The following is a 21,050-nucleotide window of genomic DNA, read 5'->3' as shown; positions in this document are numbered from 1 at the left end:
GGTGGAGGGAGAGTCATGGTTTGGGGCTGCTTTGCTGCCTCAGGGTCTGGACAGCTTGCTGTCATCGACGGAAAAATGAATTCCCAAGTATATCAAGACATTTTTCAGGAGAATGTTAGGCTGTCTGTCCGCCAATTGAAGCTCAACAGAAGTTGGGTGATGCAACAGGACAACGACTCAAAACACAGAAGTAAATCAACCTTAGTCTATCATTGTTGGTATTGAAAAAGCCTATTGCACATTGTGGTGGAAATTCTAACCAATCAGGAGAGACTTTGTCATTTCTTCAAACAATCAACCTTTATTTGATAAGAATTGCAATAATGTAGCTGGTCAGTCCTACACTCTGAGGTGGAAGGCCGAGAGCTCGATGACACAAGGAGTTCAGAAGCCTTTTGTAACGGATGTGAAATGGCTAGCTAGTTAGCGGTGGTGCGCGCTAGCAGCCTTTCAGTCGGTTACGTCACTTGCTCTGAAACCTAGAAGTAGTGGTTCCCCTTGCTCTGCAAGGGCCGCGGCTTTTGTGGAGCGATGGGTAACGATGCTTCATGGGTGTCAGTTGTTGATGTGTGCAGAGGGTCCCTGGTTCGCGCCCGTGTCGGGGCGAGGGGACGGACGTAAAGTTATACTGTTACACTTATATAGTCAAACTATCTGTATACAGTATGAGGTGAGACGGTGAACTGATGTTGAACTGGGCAGTCAGCTGCTGCTGCTCCAATACAGTATGAGGTGAAACGGTGAACTGGGTAGTCAGCTGCTCCAATACAGTATGAGGTGAGACGGTGAACTGATGTTAAACTGGGCAGTCAGCTGCTGCTGCTCCAATACAGTATGAGGTGAGACGGTGAACTGGGCAGTCAGTCATTCATTCTGTACTATGAGTCTGGTCTATCATTGTTGGTATTGAAAAAGCCTATTGCACATTGTGGTGGAAATTCTAACCAATAAAAAGAGACTTTGACATTTCTTCAAACAATCAACCTTTATTTGATAAGAATTGCAATAATGTAGCTGGTCAGCCCTACACTCTGAGGTGGAAGGCCGAGAGCTCGATGACACAAGGAGTTCAGAAGCCTTATATACTCAAACTATCTTGTGCATATAGAAAACACGTGATCTTGGTATGTGTCCGTGTGTGGGGAACGAGACACAGACTAACTGTGAATTGGTCGTCTCGTTCTGTAGCAACAGCTAGGTATTCTAGTCTTCTAGTGAGGTGTCAAAACAACAGGAAATCACTCTAGACACAGTTCCTCTGAAGTTGATCAACGGTTCCCTGAATTGGGGCAAGCAAGCGCCTTTGGCCTGTCTGCCGAGAGGGTGTGTCTAGAGCTAGACTGGAGATAAATCAGACCCAGTCTGAATTGTGTGATGTAGTAGGGAGTTGTAGTTTCTCTAGAGATAAATCAGATCCAGACTGAACTGTGTGATGTAGTAGGGAGTTGTAGTTTCTCTAGAGATAAATCAGACCCAGCCTGAACTGTGTGATGTTGTAGGGAGTTGTAGTTTCTCTAGAGATAAATCAGACCCAGCCTGAACTGTGTGATGTAGTAGGGAGTTGTAGTTTCCAACAGGCCAATATTCTACATAGTTTAGCTCATAAAACTTAATTAACTACAATGACCATAATCCATTGCGTGCCTACTTGTCTTGTCTAGCATTTCACTACAATAACATCTGCCTGTGACCTATAACATTTGATTTATAAAGGTGTAAAATGTACTTTTCCCCACATCTCTTTATATTGCTTATGCATATCCGGTGGCCTGACTGCATCAAAGGCCCATCCTGGTAGATCTGAACCTAATGCAGCTTGGAGTGATGAGATGACAGAAGTTACATTTAGGTGCCAGGTGTAACTGAGGCCATAGATGCATCATATCCATTACTTTGAGTGTTTTATACACTGCTCAAAAAAATAAAGGGAACACTTAAACAACACAATGTAACTCCAAGTCAATCACACTTCTGTGAAATCAAACTGTCCACTTAGGAAGCAACACTGATTGACAATAAATTTCACATGCTGTTGTGCAAATGGAATAGACAACAGGTGGAAGTTATATGCAATTAGCAAGACACCCCCAATAAAGGAGTGGTTCTGCAGGTGGTGACCACAGACCACTTCTCAGTTCCTATGCTTCCTGGCTGATGTTTTGGTCACTTTTGAATGCTGGCGGTGCTCTCACTCTAGTGGTAGCATGAGACGGAGTCTACGACCCACACAAGTGGCTCAGGTAGTGCAGCTCATCCAGGATGGCACATCAATGCGAGCTGTGGCAAGAAGGTTTGCTGTGTCTGTCAGCGTAGTGTCCAGAGCATGGAGGCGCTACCAGGAGACAGGCCAGTACATCAGGAGATGTGGAGGAGGCCGTAGGAGGGTAACAACCCAGCAGCAGGACCGCTACCTCAGCCTTTGAGCAGGAGGAGCACTGCCAGAGCCCTGCAAAATGACCTCCAGCAGGCCACAAATGTGCATGTGTCTGCTCAAATGGTCAGAAACAGACTCCATGAGGGTGGTATGAGGGCCCGACGTCCACAGGTGGGGGTTGTGCTTACAGCCCAACACTGTGCAGGACGTTTGGCATTTGCCAGAGGACACCAAGATTGGCAAATTCGCCACTGGCACCCTGTGCTCTTCACAGATGAAAGCAGGTTCACACTGAGCACGTGACAGACGTGACAGAGTCTGGAGACGCGGTGGAGAACCTTCTGCTGCCTGCAACATCCTCCAGCATGACCGGTTTGGCGGTGGGTCAGTCATGGTGTGGGGTGGCATTTCTTTGGGGGGCCGCACAGCCCTCCATGTGCTCGCCAGAGGTAGCCTGACTGCCATTAGGTACCGAGATGAGATCCTCAGACCCCTTGTGAGACCATATGCTGGTGCGGTTGGCCCTGGGTTCCTCCTAATGCAAGACAATGCTAGACCTCATGTGGCTGGAGTGTCAGCAGTTCCTGCAAGAAGAAGGCATTGATGCTATGGACTGGCCCGCCCGTTCCCCAGACCTGAATCCAATTGAGCACATCTGGGACATCATGTCTCGCTCCATCCACCAACGCCACGTTGCACCACAGACTGTCCAGGAGTTGGTGGATGCTTTAGTCCAGGTCTGGGAGGAGATGCCTCAGGAGACCATCCGCAACCTCATCAGGAGCATGCCCAGGTGTTGTAGGGAGGTCATACAGGCACGTGGAGGCCACACACACTACCGAGCCTAATTTTGACTTGTTTTAAGGAAGGTACATCCAAGTTGGATCAGCCTGTAGTGTGGTTTTCCAGTTCAATTTTGAGTGTGACTCCAAATCCAGACCTCCACGGGTTGGTTGATAAATTTGATTTCCATTGATCATTTCTGTGTGATTTTGTTGTCAGCACATTCAACTATGTAAAGAAAAAAGTATTTAATAAGAATATTTCATTCATTCAGATCTAGGATTTGTTATTTTAGTGTTCCCTTTATTTTTTTGAGCAGTGTATAATATGACTAAATGTGTTTCTTTCTGTGTTGCAGGGGCAGTCATGAAATGGAACTGCAAGGCCACAAAACATGACAAACAGAGCTGTGGGAGACCACCTCAAGCCCCTGGTAGAGCCGGGGGTGGTGTTTACCACTCCTTCAGCAGGCTGGAAAAGTGATACTGTTTTTCATACTAAGATGGACCATCAGTCTGTTGATTGGTCAGTCATTGGGTTAATTTGTTTTGCAATATGTTCAAATCAAATCAAGCTTTATTTATACAGCACATTTCAGACATGCAACACAATGGCTTCTCAGGAAAAAACAATGAAAATAAACAGAAATATTTAGTACACAAACATAAGAGGATAAAAAAACAATAATACCAACTTAAAGACTAATGAGCATCCTAAGGAAATGCCATTGATTAAAATATCCAATCCAAAAATATAAGCTTGTTTTTTAGGATGGGCTCTGAAAGACACTATGGGATGTCCAATGAAAGTTGACTAGTAACAACTGGGACCCAATACCCACCATGAGACCCACTAAATCTGCCCAAGAAGAGGCAAACAAAAGAAAAACCCACAGCAAACTTAAAGACAGGATGCAAACCAAAAAGGTGGCGCAACTAAAGGTGTTGACTCTCCACATCTATCAAGACAACTGGAGCACTGGGCCAGACACTCTTAAATAGAACCTGGACCAGCTCAGGTGAAACACCTTCCCCCTAACGAGATGGACAAGCCAGCACAGGTGTAACACATACTGACTAACGAGGTGACACCAATCAGTACGAGCTAGATGTACTGAAATCCAACCTCAAAACATAAATGGAAAAACCAAAGACTGTAACACCTTCCCCCTTAAGACAACAAATATATCCTATATTTTTGTTGGACAACAGAAAACAATTTCCATTTGGGTCCTACATCACACTTCCCTGTAAAATGGTGGAGAGGTCAGTGGGGTAGGAAGTCTGATGGATCCCAGATAGCACGGACTATAGTGGAGACTATATTTTTCTTTCCGTTTCGTCCACCAACTGTTTTAATGAGGGGGGGGCTTTACTATTCCAGCGACTCCTTGTGGCGACTGCAGGCTGACCTCGGATGCCAGGTGAACGGTGTTTCCTCCAACACATTGGTGCAGCTGGCTTCCGGGTCAAGCATGCAGGTGTTAATTAAGAAGCGCAATTTGGCGGGTCATGTTTCAAAGGAAGCATGACTCGACCTTCGCCTCCCCAGCCCATTGGGGAGTTGCAGCGATGAGACAAGATCGAAATTTGGGAGAAAAAACGAGGGTAAGATGATAAAACATTTATTAGAAAATGATAAGAAAACAAGGTTGCATCCCAACGTGGCCCATAAACAGTAGGCAAAGTGACCGTGTCACAATGAACTCACACATTTTACCATTGGAACACTTGATGTAGCATTCACATTCTCCATGGTTGGCTCTAGCTAAACCGTTCACAGCTGGCGATGCCTCATCGTGATTGGTTGTTCCCCACCATTTGCAACAACGTCACTGAGCACCATCACTTTCTTTCCTTCATGGATCTCCTGCATGTTTACATATCTGGCATTACTCATCTCATATGTATATACTGTATTCTATCCTATTCTACTGTATCTTAGTCTATGTATTACTCATCTCATATGTATATACTGTATTCTATCCTATTCTACTGTATCTTGGTCTATGTATTACTCATCTCATATGTATATACTGTATTCTATTCATTAACAAATACTAAGCGGGACCAAGAGTCTGATTGGTCAGTCATTGGGTTCAGTTGTTGAAATCAAATCAAGCTTATTTATACAGCACATTTCAGACATGGATGCAACACAATGGCGTCACAGGAAAAAAACAAATAAAATGAAATATTTAGTCCACAACAAACAGAAGACTAACAACTGAAAGACTAATGAGCACCCTAAGGAAATGCCATTGATTAAAATATTAATTGGATGCATTATCCAGCCTAAAATTCAAGCTTGTTTTTTTTTTAGGAGGGGCTCTGAAAGACACTATGGGGGTGTCCACTGAAAATTGACTAGTAACAACAACTGGGACCTAAAAGACACCCACCATGACACCCACTAAATTTGCCCAAGAAGAGGCAAACAAAAGAAAAACCCACACCAAACTTAAAGACAGGAAGCAAACCAAAAAGGTGGATCGACAAAAGGTGTTGATTCTCCACATCTATCAAGACAACTGGAGCACTGGGCCAGACACTCTTAAATAGAACCTGGACCAGCTCAGGTGAAACACCTTCCCACTAACGAGATGGACAAGCCAGCACAGGTGTAACACATACTGACTAACGAGGTGACACCAATCAGTGCTCCCAAGACACATTTCAGTTGAATGCATTCAGTTGTACAATCAATCAATCAAATGTATTTATAAAGCCCTTCTCACATCAGCTGATGTCACAGAGTGCTGTACAGAAGCCCAGCCTAAAACCCCAAACAGCAAGCAATGCAGGTGTAGAAGCAGGGTGGCTAGGAAAAACTCCCCCAAAACCTAGGAAGAAACCTAGAGAGGAACCAGGCTATGAGGGGTGGCCAGTCCTCTTCTGGCTGTGCCGGGTGGAGATTATAACAGAACATGGTCAAGATGTTCAAATGTTCATAGATGACCAGCAGGGTCAAATAATAATACTCAGTGGTTGTCGAGGGTGTAACAGGTCAGCACCTCAGGAGTAAATGTCAGTTGGCTTTTCATAGCCAATCATTCAGAGTATCTCTACAACTTCCATTTCACATAATCATCTACAATGCTTCACCTTCTACAATATAAACATGGTGTCTACTGGCTGTCAACAATTAAAAACAAGAAAAAAACATATTTCTAAATAATAATATACAATCGTTTTTCTTTCTATAGAATCCTAGAACTCACTAGCTTCTAGAACTGTCGTCTTCCTAAAACTCACTAGCTTCTAGAACTCTCGTCCCCTTGGAACGAGCCCAAACAAAACTCAAATAGTATTAGTCACATGCGCTGGATACAACACTGGAACTCTTACTTACGAGCCCCCAACAGTGCAGTTAAAAAAAAATAAGAGATAAAACTAATATCCAACACAGAAAAACGTGTCAAAATAAATTGGGATCATGGTAACTCACTGGCTAAATGCAAAACACAAATCTTTTGACTGCCCAGCCTTGAGATAATCAGCAACCAAGTTGTCCCTATGACGGACATGTCTGATTTCAAGAGGAAACGCGATATCCATAGTAACTTTCCACCTCACTGCGGAGCTTCTCTCTCTTTTCAGGGTTCACTCAAAAAGGCATGTTGTTGGATCGGGGCCCAGTCCCCAATGTCATGCTCTAGTACATTTGGGTTGGCACATGTGAGAATTAACCCTGATATTCTAAAAGCAGGATAATGACGTCAATATAAATGTACCCAAAAATGTCAAGTTGGTTGCATGAATAACTATGATTACTAAATGTTACATAATTGTAAATATGAAATATCAAAACCAAATGTACACCCCTTTGTTAATATCTATTGGCAATAATTAACTTAATGGTGAGGCTGGAATAATAAAACATGTATCTTTTGTCAGGCTGAATGTTTGAAATATGAGGTGATTTGAATCATGCTTCTTCAGTAGTGGAATAAAGACAATTAGCACTTGAATGTTGTCAAGAAAATACTGGAGTGATGTCAGATTGTTAATAAAATTGATTATAGGTGTATCGGCTGCAAGTACGTTGAAATTAAGCAGATTAAGTCATTGGAAAAAAATCGACCTGAAAAGACATCTTTTCAACTTTCACTTTCAACTACAACCAAACATATACTGGACAAAGCATATATTGGACGTTGGGCATAGTCTTCTTTTCAATTACATTTTGCTAAATGGGAATAGCGCAATGTCAAAACACAGTTTTAACGTGTCCAAATCAATAACCAATATGGAGAAACAGTTTGGGATATATTGAAAACCTAAACACTTTGGAATGTTGCATTTTGATTCAAGTGGGTCACCAACATGGTATGTGTAACACAGCTCTATTTTTGTTAAATCTCATAAATAGTAACTCTTTCAATTCAGAGAAAGTGTTTAGGGTTCTACATTCTGACATTCCTTTAAATAGTACAATATTAAAAAATTCTACATTATTTCATTGATATCATGAAACAACTCCATGTATTTTCTGATGTTTAGTCAGAGATCTTTTATCAGAGTATCTCTTCCCACATTGATCACAGCTATGAGGTTTCTCTCCTGTGTGTGTTCTCTGGTGAGATACCAGGCTGCTTAGCTGAGTAAAACTTCTTCCACATTGATCACAGCAATAAGGTTTCTCTCCGGTGTGTATTCTCTGGTGTACAGTCAGAAGGCCAGATGAAGCAAAACTCTTTCCACATTGATTACAGCTATAAGGTTTCTCTCCTGTATGTGTTCTCCGGTGTGATATCAGGCTGCTTAGCTGAGTAAAACTCTTCCCACATTGAGTACAGCTGTAAGGTTTCTCTCCTGTGTGTGTTCTCCGGTGTGTTGCCAGACAGCCAGCTGTACCAAAACTCTTCCCACAATGATCACAGCTATAAGATTTCTCTCCTGTGTGTGTTCTCTGGTGTGCTATCAGGCTGGTTGAATGAGTAAAACTCTTCCCACATTGAGTACAGCTATAAGGTTTCTCTCCTGTGTGTGTTCTCCGGTGTGTTGCCAGACAGCCAGCTGTACCAAAACTCTTCCCACATTGATCACAGCTATAAGGTTTCTCTCCTGTGTGTGTTCTCTGGTGTTTTGTCAGACAGCCAGATGCACCAAAACTCTTCCCACATTGAGTACAGCTATAAGGTTTCTCTCCTGTGTGTGTTCTCCGGTGTGTTGCCAGACAGCTATATGTACCAAAACCTTTCCCACACTGACTACAGCTATAAGGTTTCTCTCCTGTGTGTGTTCTCCGGTGTATAGTTAGATAGCTAGATGTAGAAAAACTCCTCCCACATTGATCACAGCCAAAATATTTCTCTCCAGTGTGAATTAGTTGATGTATCTTAAGGTTTACTGAAGAGTTGAATATTTTTCCACAGTCAGAGCAGCAGAAAGATTTCTCTCCTGTGTGTAATCGCTGGTGTTTCTTGAGTTCTGATCTGGAGAGACTTATCTCTGCCTTGTCAGCATCATGATGTGGTTGAGGCTCCACAGAGGATCCACGAAAGTCCCGTCTCTCTCCTGTGTGAATGACAAAGTCAGACAGACGGTTAAAAGCCCACAACAGCCGATATCCACTGTTTATTTGAGGTAAACGGTGATGCCCAGAGCATACCCATGAAGTTGTACAACAATTGATGTCTGTTAAATTATTTGACAATTAACTTCTTTGATATAGGGGGCAGCATTTTCACTTTTGGATGAATTGCGTGCCCATAGTGAACTGCCTCCTACTCTGTCCCAGATGCTAATATATGCATATTTTTATTACTATTTGATAGAAAACACTCTGGAGTTTCTAAAACTGTTTGAATTATGTCGATGTTAAAATCATCACCTATTCAATTCCCTGTAATATATGGATCTGTTTGCACTTCCTACGCCTTCCACTAGATGTCAACAGTCAGTAGACCGTGGAATGAAGCTTATGCTGTGTTGTGGGACCGGATGGGAGGTGTTTGAGTCAGTGGTCTGGCAGAGTGCCAGTTCTTGGTCACGCACTTTCCTCATGATATCGCCATGCGTTCCATTACTTATAGAGACTGAAAATAATGCTCCGGTAGGAACGTTATTGGATATATATGATAACAACATCCTGGAGATTGATTCTCTACTAAGTTTGACCAGTTTATTCGACTTGTAATATAACTTTTTGAAGTTTTCGTCCAACGTTTGGCTGCATCTGCGCGAGCGTTTGGACACGTGTACTACACATGCTAGCAAAAGTAGCTACTTAGACATAAGTCATGGACATTATCGAACAAAATAACGATTTAATGTGGAACTATGATTCCTGGCACTGCATTCTGATGAAGATAATCAAAGGAAATATTTATGATGTAATTTCGTATTTCTGTTGTCTCCAACATGGCGGAGAAATGTTGTTAAATCTGAGCGCCGTCTCAGATTATTGCATGGTGTGCTTTTTACGTAAAGTTTAAAAAAAAATATGACACAGCGGTTGCATTAAGAACAAGTGTATCTTTAAACTTTTCTCAATAGGGGGTGCTGTTTTCACTTTGTAAAAATTTCGTTCCCAAATTAAACTGCCTCGTACTCAATTCTTGCTCGTACAATATGCATATTATTATTACTATTGGATAGAAAACACTCTCTAGTTTCTAAAACCGTTTGAATTATATCTGTGAGTAAAACAGAACTCAAGTTGGAGCAAACTTCCTGTGAGGAAGTGAGAAATCTGAAATCAGGCAGGCTGTTCTGGGGTCAGTTTATTAATTTGCATGTCTTCTATTGGTCGACATGCACTGCATACGCCTTCCCCTAGATGTCAGCAAATAGTGAGAATTGGAATGGAGTTGCTAGGCAGATCTGAGGCCATATAAAGGGTCTGGGAACGTGGGGTCCACTCTTTTCAACATTCGCCATGACGCAAGACAGACCTCAGGATGGCGTTCTGGAAAGCTCCCGTTATAGGCTATAGATATAACCGGCTCTGATTTTATTCGATATAGGAGTTAAAGACATCATAATGTTGTTATTTGAAACCGAGTTATATCAGTTTATATCAGTGTATTGCGATTTTCGGATATTTCTTTGTGCTGCGTTATAGTGAGTTGGGCACGTCTGGGCCACATGGCTAATGTTTACTGCTAACTCCAAAGTTGAAGGCGACAATCTACAACCGGAGCAACGATTCTTCTGGACAAAGGACAACTTGCCCAAGATTCTGATGGAAGCACATCAAAAAGTAAGAAGTATTTATGATGTTAATTCGTTGTTCTGTTGAAAAATGTGTAACTACTATTCCGCCATTAATTTCGGTGCGGTCTCGCTTTAACGCACGCTGTATGTTGTAGTAACGTTCATTTTAAAAATCTAACACAGCGGTTGCATTAACCTGTTTGGGCTGCAGGGGCAGTATTGAGTAGCCAGATAAAATGTGCCATTTCAAATGGCCTCGTACTCAATTCTTGCTCATACAATATGCATATTATTATTACTATTGGATAGAAAACACTCTCTAGTTTCTAAAACCGTTTTTGAATTATATCTGTGAGTAAAACAGAACTCATTTGGCACAAACTTCCTGACCAGGAAGTGGAAAGTCTGAAATCGCGGCTCTGTTCTAGTTCCTGCCTATAAATGGGCATGATACGTATTAGTATACATGCACTTCATACACCTTCCCCTGGATGTCAAGAGGCGGTGAGAGAAGAAATTGAGTGTTTATCTTGGTCTGAAGTGGAATACAAGCTCTTGGAATGACGTGTCACCCATTTCCTGTTTTCAGGAAGGCGCGAGAAGGAACCTGGATTTGCCTTCTGATAAGCTGCCGTTATGGACGACTAATATCTCCGGCTTTGATTTTATTTGATACATGTGACCATATCATCGTAAAGTATGTTTTTTCAATATAGTTTAACTTCTTGCCACTAGGGGGGTGCCATTTCGACATAGCACAAATTCGTCTCCAAATTAAACTGCCTCGTACTCAATTCTTGCTCGTACAATATGCATATTATTATTACTATTGGATAGAAAACACTCTCTAGTTTCTAAAACTGTTTGAATTATGTCTGTAAGTGAAACAGAACTCGACTTAGAGCAATTCTCCTATGAGAATTTGAAAATGGTGAAATCTCCACGCTGTTCTCAGACCTGTAGATAACCCTGACTGTCTTCTATTGGTTGAGATTTAAGTCATTTAAGAGATGCACTGCATACGCTGGTTGTTCCCCTGGTTGTTAGCGAATAGGGAGAGTTGAAATGGAGTTTCTACGCAGTTCAGAAAGTTGATAAATTGGTTGGAATCAAGGTGTCCAGCATTTTGGACCTTCGCGCTGACGCAAAAAGGGTCTTGGAATGTCTTTTTAGAAGCTCTGGTTTTAGAAACTAGAAATATCCGGCTCTGTTTTTATTCGATATAGGCTTTAAAGACATCATAATCTTATTATTTTAAACCGATTTATTTCAGTTTATGTCAGTATATTGCGATTTTCGGGCATTCCATTTTCTGACGTTGTATTGAGTTGGGTGTCTCTCTCTCGAATGCCATTGTGTACTGCTAATTGCAGTCGAAGGAAAACGTTAAAGGAAACATTCTCCAAACATTCTCCAACCCAGCAACGATTCTTTTGGCCAACGGACACCTTTCCCAAGATTCTGATGGGAGTTCAGCTAATAGTAAGTACTATTTATGCTGATAATTCGTTGTTCTGTTGAAAAAGTAAAATGCATAAGACGACATTATTTTCCATGTAGCCTTGCGCTATCGCACCCTGTATTGCACCCAGTATTGCGCAGTAAGGTTAATTTTAAAAATGTAATTCAGCGATTGCATTAAGAACTAATTTGTCTTTCATATGCTGTCCATCCTGTATTTTTTAGGCAAGTTTATGATTATTTATTGATTAGACTAGGTGACTCTCCAAGATGGCGCCCAAAATTTTCTGGGGAGCTTGGCAACTTTTCTCATTGTAAAAGCACTATTTGTGCCGCTAAATATGGACATTTTCGAACAAACTCTATATGCATTGTGTAATATGATGTTACAGGACTGTCATCTGAAGAATTCTGAGAAGGTTAGTGATTTTTATTTTTATTTTGGTGGTGAATACGTTATCGCTATGTTTGGCTGGAATCAATGCTGTTGTTTGGTTTGCTACTGTGCTAAGCTAATATAACGTTATATTGTGTTTTCGCTGTAAAACACTTAGAACATCTGAAATATTGTCTGGATTCACAAGATCTGTGTCTTTCAATTGCTGTACGCTGTGTATTTTTAAGAAAGGTTTTATGATGAGTAATTAGGTAATACACGTTGCTCTCTGTAGTTATTCTAGTCGATTTGTGATGGTGGCTGCAATGGTAAACTATGATTTATACCTGAAATATGCACATTTTTCTAACAAAACATATGCTATACAATAAATATGTTATCAGACTGTCATCTGATGAGGTTGTTTCTTGGTTAGTGGCTATTTATATCTTTATTTGGCCGAATGTGATAGCTACTGATGCAGTAAGAAAATGGTGGAGTAAAAAAAAAAGTTGTCTTTTGCTAACGTGGTTAGCTAATAGATTTAGATATTTTGTCTTCCCTGTAAAAAAAAAAAAAAATCAGAAATGATGGCTTTATTCACAAGATCTGTATCTTTCATTTGGTGTCTTGGACTTGTGATTTCATGAACATTTTATTATATGATATCCCTGTGGCTTTAGGCTAGGCTAGTCAGCTTTTGTGATGGGGGGGCTCCCGGATCCGGGTTTGGTAGGCGTTAGAGGTTAATCAAATTATTGACATTTTTTCTGAAGTTTTGCCGTGTTCCGTTCTCTTCCGTTTGTTGACATGGAGAGATTCGTGCCACTTGGCTAGTGTGCTTGCTAAATCGAGAGGGAAAGAGGCCGTTCTAAATCCAAACAACGATTGTTCTTGACAAAGGACCCCTTGTCCAACATTCTGATGAAAGATCAGCAAAAGTAGGAAACATTTTATGATGCTATTTCATATATCTGTCGTACATGTGAACTAGTCGTCGGCGCCCAGCTTTTGGGTACTCTAGCTAAACCGAAGCTGTATGTCGTAATGAAGTTATTTTTAGAATTCTAACACGGCGATTTCATTAAGAACTAATGGATCTATCATTTCCTATACAACATGTATTTTTTAGTTATGTTTATGAATAGCTATTTGGTCAGAATATGTGTGTCAGAAAAAGGTGTCAGAAAAATATCCGGACGTTGTGGGAAAAAGTAGCTACGATAGCACAATGTATAACCACTGATTTCAGCTCTAAATATGCACATTTTCGAACAAAACATAAGTGTATGTATAACCTGATGTTATAGGACTGTCATCTGATGAAGAATATCAAGGTTAGTCAAAAATTAAATATCTTTTACTGGTTTGTTACGATCACTAACCTTTGCTACTGGGAAATGGCTTGTGTTTCTGGCTATTGTGGTAAGCTAATATAACGCTATATTGTGTTTTCGCTGTAAAACACTTAATAAATCGGAAATATTGGCTGGAATCACAAGATGCCTGTCTTTCATTTGCTGTACACTATGTATTTTTCAGAAATGTTTTATGATGAGTAAGTAGGTATTTGACGTTGGTGTCTGTAATTATTATGGCTGCTTTCGGTGCAATTTCTGATTGTAGCTGCAATGTAAACTATGATTTATACCTGAAATATGCACATTTTTCGAACAAAACAGATTTATTGTATAACATGTTATAAGACTGTCATCTGATGAAGTTGTTTCTTGGTTAGTTTGGTTGGTTCTTGGTTAGTTAGGTTGGCTTTGTGCATGCTACCTGTGCTGTGAAAAATGTCTGTCCTTTTTTGTATTTGGTGGTGAGCTAACATAAATATACGTGCTGTTTTCACTGTAAAACATTTTAAAAATCGGACATGTTGGCTGGATTCACAAGATGTGTACCTTTCATTTGCTGTATTGGACTTGCGCCCTGCACTTGAGCTGGCTGTTGTCATATTGTGGGCGGCCTCGGGCTTGCAGCCAGAAGAAGTTAAGAACTAATGTATCTTTCGTTTGCTGTCCAACCTGTATTTTTTAGTCAAGTTTATGATTAGTTACTGATTAGATTAGGTGCCTCTCCCAAGATTTCTCCCGACATTTTGTTGGCAGCTTGGCTACTATTCTCATTGTATAACCACGATTTGTGCCGCTAAATATGCACATTTTCGAACAAACTCTATATGTATTGTGTAATATGATGTTATAGGACTGTCATCTGAAGAAGTTTGAGAAGGTTAGTGAAAAAATTTATATATTTTTCTGGTTTATTCGTTATCGCTATTGTTGGCTTGAATCAATGCTGTTGTGTGGTTGGCTATTGTAGTAAGCTAATATAATGCTATATTGTGTTTTCGCTGTAAAACACTTAAAAATCTGAAATATTGGCTGGATTCACAAGATCTTTGTCTTTCATTTGCTGTACGCTGTGTATTTTTCATAAATGTTTTATGATGAGTATTTAGGTAATTCACGATGGTCTCTGTAGTTATTTTATTTGCTTTGGTGAGAGTTGTGATGGTGGCTGCAATGTAAAACTATGATTTATACCTGAAATATGCAAATTTTTCAAACAAAACATATGCTATACAATAAATATGTTATCAGACTGTCATCTGATGAAGTTGTTTCTTGGTTAGTGACTATTTATATCTTTATTTGGTCGAAATTGTGATAGCTACCTATGCAAGAAAAAAATGGTGGGAAAAAAAAGTTGTGTCTTTTGCTATCGTGGTTAGCTAATAGAAATACATATTGTGTCTTCCCTGTAAAACATTTTACAAATCAGAAATGATGGCTAGATTCACAAGATGTGTATCTTTCATCTGGTGTCTTGGACTTGTGATTTAATGATATTTAGATGCTAGTATTTACTTGTGACGCTATGCTAGGCTATGCTAGTCAGCTTTTTTACTGATGGGGGTACTCCCGGATCCGGGATTGTGTGCAAGTAGAAGTTAATTATATGTAAAAACGTGTATATTTCATCAAAGTTTATGATGATATTTCTGTTATTTGACGTGGCTCTCTGTAATTACTCTGGATATTTTGGAAGCATTTCTGAACATGGCGCCAATGTAAACTGAGATTTGTGGATATAATATGCACATTATCGAACAAAACATAAATGTATTGTGTAACATGATGTCATATGAGTGTCATCTGATGAAGATGTTCAAAGGTTAGTGATTAATTTTATCTCTATTTCTGCTTTTTGTTACTACTATATTTTGCTGGGAAAATGGCTGTGTTTTTCTGTGGCTATGTACTGAGCTAACACAATTGTTTGGTGCGCTTTCCCCGTAAATCGTTTTTGAAATCAGACATGTTGGCTGGATTCACAACATGTATAGCTTTAATTTGGTGTCTTTCATGTGTGATTTCATGAAAGATTGATTTTTATAGTAATATGTTTGAATATGGCGCGCTACATTTTTTCTGGATTTTGGCCAAGTGAGACGTTAGCGTCCCACATATCCTAGAGATGAGATGTTAAGACAGTCAAGTTAGCAACAAGTCATATTTTGTCTTGTTTTTACATTAGTAGTAACTAGAAATAAGTTATTTAAGTTGTTGAAATCCTAAGCAGTGTGCCAGACGACTTTTGGTCTCCAATATAGGCCCCTTTCTGTGTTTGCTCAAATTGCAGCACGAGGGCAATGCACACACAATTTGATTGCAGAAACTCCTCCCTGCTAATAAGGAAACCACTAGTTATGGATGTAGTATATCTGCTAATGAGGAAACCACTAGTTATGGATGTAGTATATCTGCTAATGAGGAAACCACTAGTTATGGATGTAGTATATCTGGTAATGAGGAAACCACTAGTTATGGATGTACTATATCTGCCTGGAGCAAAAATGGTGAGCAAAGATTTTAGTTTTTCAGTTTTTAACAATGTATTCTGAATATTGCAGCGCAAGATCAGGAGTGCTACTCAAGGAAACTCACATTAATTTCTGTGTCTATTCACTAATTCACCACCGTGGGGGGAAAACTCAGGGGAGTTCTCATAGGCTGACAGCAATAATAGCCTCCATTTACAGGTTGCTTATGAGTGCATTTTACATTACTTTTGGATTATAATTGTAAGGCTCGTTTGAATCTCCAACTTAACTTTATGTTATTGTCGCAAATCAGCTGCTTTAAACTTAAACACTTCAACCAGTAAAAGGCTCTTTGGCTTTAACATCAGCCTGACAATGAGGGTTTGGACACTAAGTGTTTAACAAATTGGCCCATAACTGCATGACCTATTGTAGAACCCATAACTTCACCTAACAATAACATAGGCCTACTGTAGGACACATAACTTCACCTAACAATAATATAGACCTACTGTAGGACACACAACTTCACCTAACATAGACCTACTGTAGGACCCATAACAATAACATAGACCTACTGTAGGACCCATAACTTCACCTAACAACAACATAAACCTACTGTAGGACCCCTAACTTCACCTAACAATAACAGACCTACTGTAGGACCCATAACTTCACCAAACAAAAACACAGACCTACTGTAGGGCCCATAACTTCACCTAACAACAACATAGACCTGCTGTAGGACCCATAACTTCACCTAACAATAACATAGACCTACTGTAGCACCCATAACTTCACCTAACAACAACATAGACCTAGGACTATGAATCATTTAAAATTTCAGGTGAAACATGGAGACTAAAATGTCATTGTCATGACATTTCATAACCTGATCACCAGATAATTTTGTGAATAATCCCACTAGGCTACTCTGTAATGGGTTGTCATTCTAAATGTCCTGAATAAAGGAAAATAGCTCTGTTTTGTACAATAGCCTATCCATCAAGGAACAGTTCTCTACACATTATGAGCTAAGTATCTCTGTGTGCAAACAGACTAACGAGACCCTACTGTAAATCAAGCAGACAATAACATTGTAAACATCAATTTGTTAGGGATGTTGGATCCAACGTGGAGCACGGCATAACTGTCTTTACCGGTGTAATGAATGAAGAAGCACTTTGGTTGTTGTTGCATGTCATGATGTTTGTCATGTGACTGGCATTCAGAAAATGATTTCCTGGATCAGCTGATGATAGTTGAACATGTGACTAACAAAACAGCTACAGTATTAAGAATTATGTGTAATTATTGAAGAACCACATTAATGACAGTATCCATTTGTGTGTTGTCAATAAAGTTAAGGTGACTCAGATCCATTGGGTTTAGCAAACTCTGAAATGATTTAGGATTTCTGTGCCCATGAAAACTGTTTTCCCAGCGTAACATAAGGAGACACTAAATGTTACGTAGTTAGAGAGCATTTCAGAGATCTGAATACAAAAAACTCTGACAGCAAGATCCAGTATTTAAGTTGAAGTTCATCATATGACAAGCGTAACGTTATGACTATAACTACTGTTCCCTGAAGGAGGGAAACAAGGTACAACATACTATTAAAACAGCAGCATTCGAAATTTTGTATGAAAAGCGTACCCAAATTAAACTGCCTACTACTTAGGCCAAGAAGCTAGGATATGCATATAATTAGTAGATTTTGATAGAAAACATTCTAAGGTTTCCAAAACTGTTAAAATAATGTCGGTGAGTATAACAGAACTGATATGGCAGACGAAAACCTGAGGAAAATCCAACCAAGAAGTACTATTATTTTGAAAGGCTGTTTTTCCATTGAAAGCCTATCCACCATACATAGACTTAGGACCCAGTTCACGATCTCTATGGCTTCTTCGACATATGGCCAGTCTTTAGGCATTGTTTCAGGCTTTTACTCTGAAGGATTAGGGAGATACAGCACTTTCAATGAGACGCCAGTTGAAATTTCCAGCCATGAGTACTGCGCGTGATTGTGAGCACGCATTTCTTGTTTACCTTTCCTATTGATGAAGCATTTGTCCGGTTGAAATATTTGTCATAAATAATCAATAATACAACCTGAGGATTGATTTTAAACATCATTTGACATGTTTCTACAAACTTTTATTGTACTTTTTTAAACTTTTCATCTGACATTGAGAGCATGCATTGTGCCTTTTGATTACTGAACTAAACGCACAAAACAAAACTGAGGTTTTTGGACATAAAGAGGGATATTATCGAACAAAACTAACATTTATTGTCTAACATGAGGACCTGGGAGTGCCACCAGATGAAGATCATCAAAGGTAAGTGATTCAATTTAACGATATTTCTGACTTTTGTGACACCTCTCCTTGGTTGGAAAATGGCTGTATGATTTTCTGTGGCTAGGCGCTGACATAACATAATCAGATGGTGTGCTTTCGCCGTAAAGCGTTTTTGAAATCGGACACTGTGGTTGGATTTACAAGAAGTTTATCTTTAAAATGGTGTGTAATACTTGTATGTTTGAGGAATTGTAATTATGGGATTTCTGTTGTTTTGAATTTGGAGCCCTGCAATTTCACTTGCTATTGTCGAGGTGGGACGCTACCGCTACCGTGGCACTGGTGCCAGACAGGTTAAAGCATCAGACAAGTTCAGTACGTATATTTGATTTTATAAAACCATGGGGCGATTGGTAGAAAGAACAGATGACACTTGGTTGACCAAGATGTATTTTAGTTGGGGACAGCACTAGAACATGATTTTGGGGCTCCCAGGTGGCGCAGAGGACACTGCATCTCAGGGCTTGAGGCGCCACTACAGACACCCTGGATCAAATCCAGGCTGTATCACAACCGACCGTGATTGGGAGTCCCGTAGGGCAAATAATAATTTGCCTCCACAGGAAATCTTCACTGGCAATTCTAGAATATACTATATCATAGAAACCTGGTTAAACTATCATTATGACATCATGGATGAATTCTAGAATATACTATATATCCTAGAAACCTGGTTAAACTATCATTATGACATCATGGATGAATTCTAGAATATACTAAAGCCTAAACCTGGTTAAACTATCATTATGACATCATGGATGAATTCTAGAATATACTATTTAGCCTAGAAACCTGGTTAAAATATCATTATGACATCATGCATGGCCAGGCCTTGTATTCATAGTGTAGTGAATTCAGGGGGTAGCCCTGAGCTGAACTCAAACCTGGGTCCAGTGACTGTCAAGTCAACACCTTATAACTGTTACACCAAGATGTCTGAACTTCTTGATGAGGTCGCTAGGTGTTGGGTTACGGTTGCTACAATAGCTTTCTCTATGAATTTGAGTGGTTACACTTTTCCTTCCCCCATCCCTCAGCTGTTTACCAAACCAAGTCTCTGGGCAGCCATTTTGTTGCGGTTTAAAAAATCCACATAACCCAGCAATCTGCAGTTCAAACAATAACAAATCTGTCATTCCACCACTGTTTTGGTAATAAGATGATTATGGGGTTGGAGAAATGTAACTACAGACAGACAGACCTATGGATGGAAGGGCTGACCATCCATGATATCAACATTAGTTTTAACCACGTTGAGGCTATACAGTGTTGATTTACATTGTTTCTAAACATTGGAGTAAAAAAAGCTTATTTGGGGATCTGATGGGGTACAACAGTTGAACTAAGCTCATGAGGCATGTGTTATATTCTTCAAGAATCAATGGCTATAAATAAATAATTTAAAAGTCACAATATGGATGTAACAATTGCATATTTCCGCTTTAACACCACACATCAGTTCAACAACTGCAGAATTTGTGCCTCTGTTTTTAAGACAGTACTTACTAGTGTTAATCAGGGGACGGTTTCTCAAAACCATCTTATGGCTAAATTCATCGTTAGAACCATTGGTTGCCGTAAGATGCGTTTGGGAAACCGGGCCCAGAAATCCAGTTTCCTCCTCTTCTTCCTCCTCCCTTTTCAATGTAACAGTCATCTCTCCCTCATCCTCTTTCACTCCATAAACTGCATCATCCTCTCCTTTTACTGTAACATCCTCCTCTTTCACTCTGAAAGCATCTTCCTCTTTCTTCTCCTCTTCTTTTACCGTAACATCCTCCTCTTCCTCTTTCACTCTGAATGCGTCTTTTTCTTCTTTCACAGTAACGGCCTCTTCCTCTACTTCTTGTTTTACCGTGATATCTATTTCTTCTTTAGCAGGGGAGTAGCTTAGTGACCGCATGGTCGGGGATGTTAGCTAGGCTAATGCTAACTTAACCAGCCCGCTAGCTATGCTAATGCTAACTTAACCAGCCCGCTAGCTGAATAATAACAACAACACCGTAAATATGAAATTAAATCGGATAACTATCTAGACGACAGAAGTGGGTTTAAACCACAGTTGCTAATATACACTAAAGCGTCAAAAGAGCTTTATTGGTTCGGCTATTTTGTCTAGCAAGCTACCGAGGTGGGTGACTGACTGTTGTTGCTGTTGAAAGAAGTGTCCCGTCCACTAGATTATACGTCACACTAACAGAATGGTCTTAAAGTCGCAGATCGTAATCTGCTGACTGGAGTGGTTAACGCAGTTGAATAAAATGTATATTTTAATTTTCACACAAAAAGTTAAAGGGTAGGAAGCATGAGTTTTGAGTTGGAGTCACGATCTGGTTCCCTATAAGGACAAACAGTTATGTTTTAATGTTATTACATATTTATTATATAACATAATATACCCTACTGGTCAAAAGTTTTAGAACACCTACTCATTCAAGGGTTTTTCTTTATTTTTACTATTTTCTACATTGTAGAATAATAGTGAAGACATCAAAACTATGAAATAACACATATGGAATCATGTAGTAACCAAAAAAGTGTTAAATCAAAATATATTTTATATTTGACATTCTTCAAATCGTCACACTTTGCCTTATTGACAGCTTTGCACACTCTTGGTATTCTCTTAACCAGCTTCACCTGGAATGCTTTTCCAACAGTCTTGAAGGAGTTACCACATATTCTGAGCACTTGT

At 39.8% G+C, this 21,050-nt stretch overlaps 1 protein-coding gene across 1 annotated transcript; it reads right to left on the bottom strand.

The window, feature by feature from the left end:
* Positions 1 to 1,015: 1,015 nt before the first annotated feature.
* On the bottom strand, positions 1,016 to 20,519 carry LOC129842370 (zinc finger protein ZFP2-like). Its single transcript, XM_055910908.1, has 2 exons — positions 19,862 to 20,519; positions 1,016 to 8,676 (listed from the first exon to the last, which is right to left on the bottom strand). The coding sequence occupies exons 1-2, from the start codon at positions 20,256 to 20,258 to the stop codon at positions 7,625 to 7,627; spliced, it is 1,449 nt and encodes a 482-aa protein (XP_055766883.1). The 5' UTR covers positions 20,259 to 20,519; the 3' UTR covers positions 1,016 to 7,624.
* Positions 20,520 to 21,050: the final 531 nt, after the last annotated feature.

Source organism: Salvelinus fontinalis, unplaced genomic scaffold, assembly GCF_029448725.1.
Source record: "Salvelinus fontinalis isolate EN_2023a unplaced genomic scaffold, ASM2944872v1 scaffold_0036, whole genome shotgun sequence".
Classification (NCBI taxonomy): Eukaryota; Metazoa; Chordata; class Actinopteri; order Salmoniformes; family Salmonidae; genus Salvelinus; species Salvelinus fontinalis.
The sequence above is the reverse complement of the archived record's forward strand: the minus strand, read 5'-3'. Positions and strand labels throughout refer to the sequence as shown.

Coding starts and splice junctions, on each gene's coding strand:
- LOC129842370 (XM_055910908.1), bottom strand. CDS start 20,258: ATGCGGTCACTAAGCTACTCCCCTGCTAAAGAAGAAATAGATATCACG. Junction 8,677..19,861: donor CCGTCCCCTGATTAACACTA/GTAAGTACTGTC, acceptor TCATTCACACAG/GAGAGAGACGGGACTTTCGT.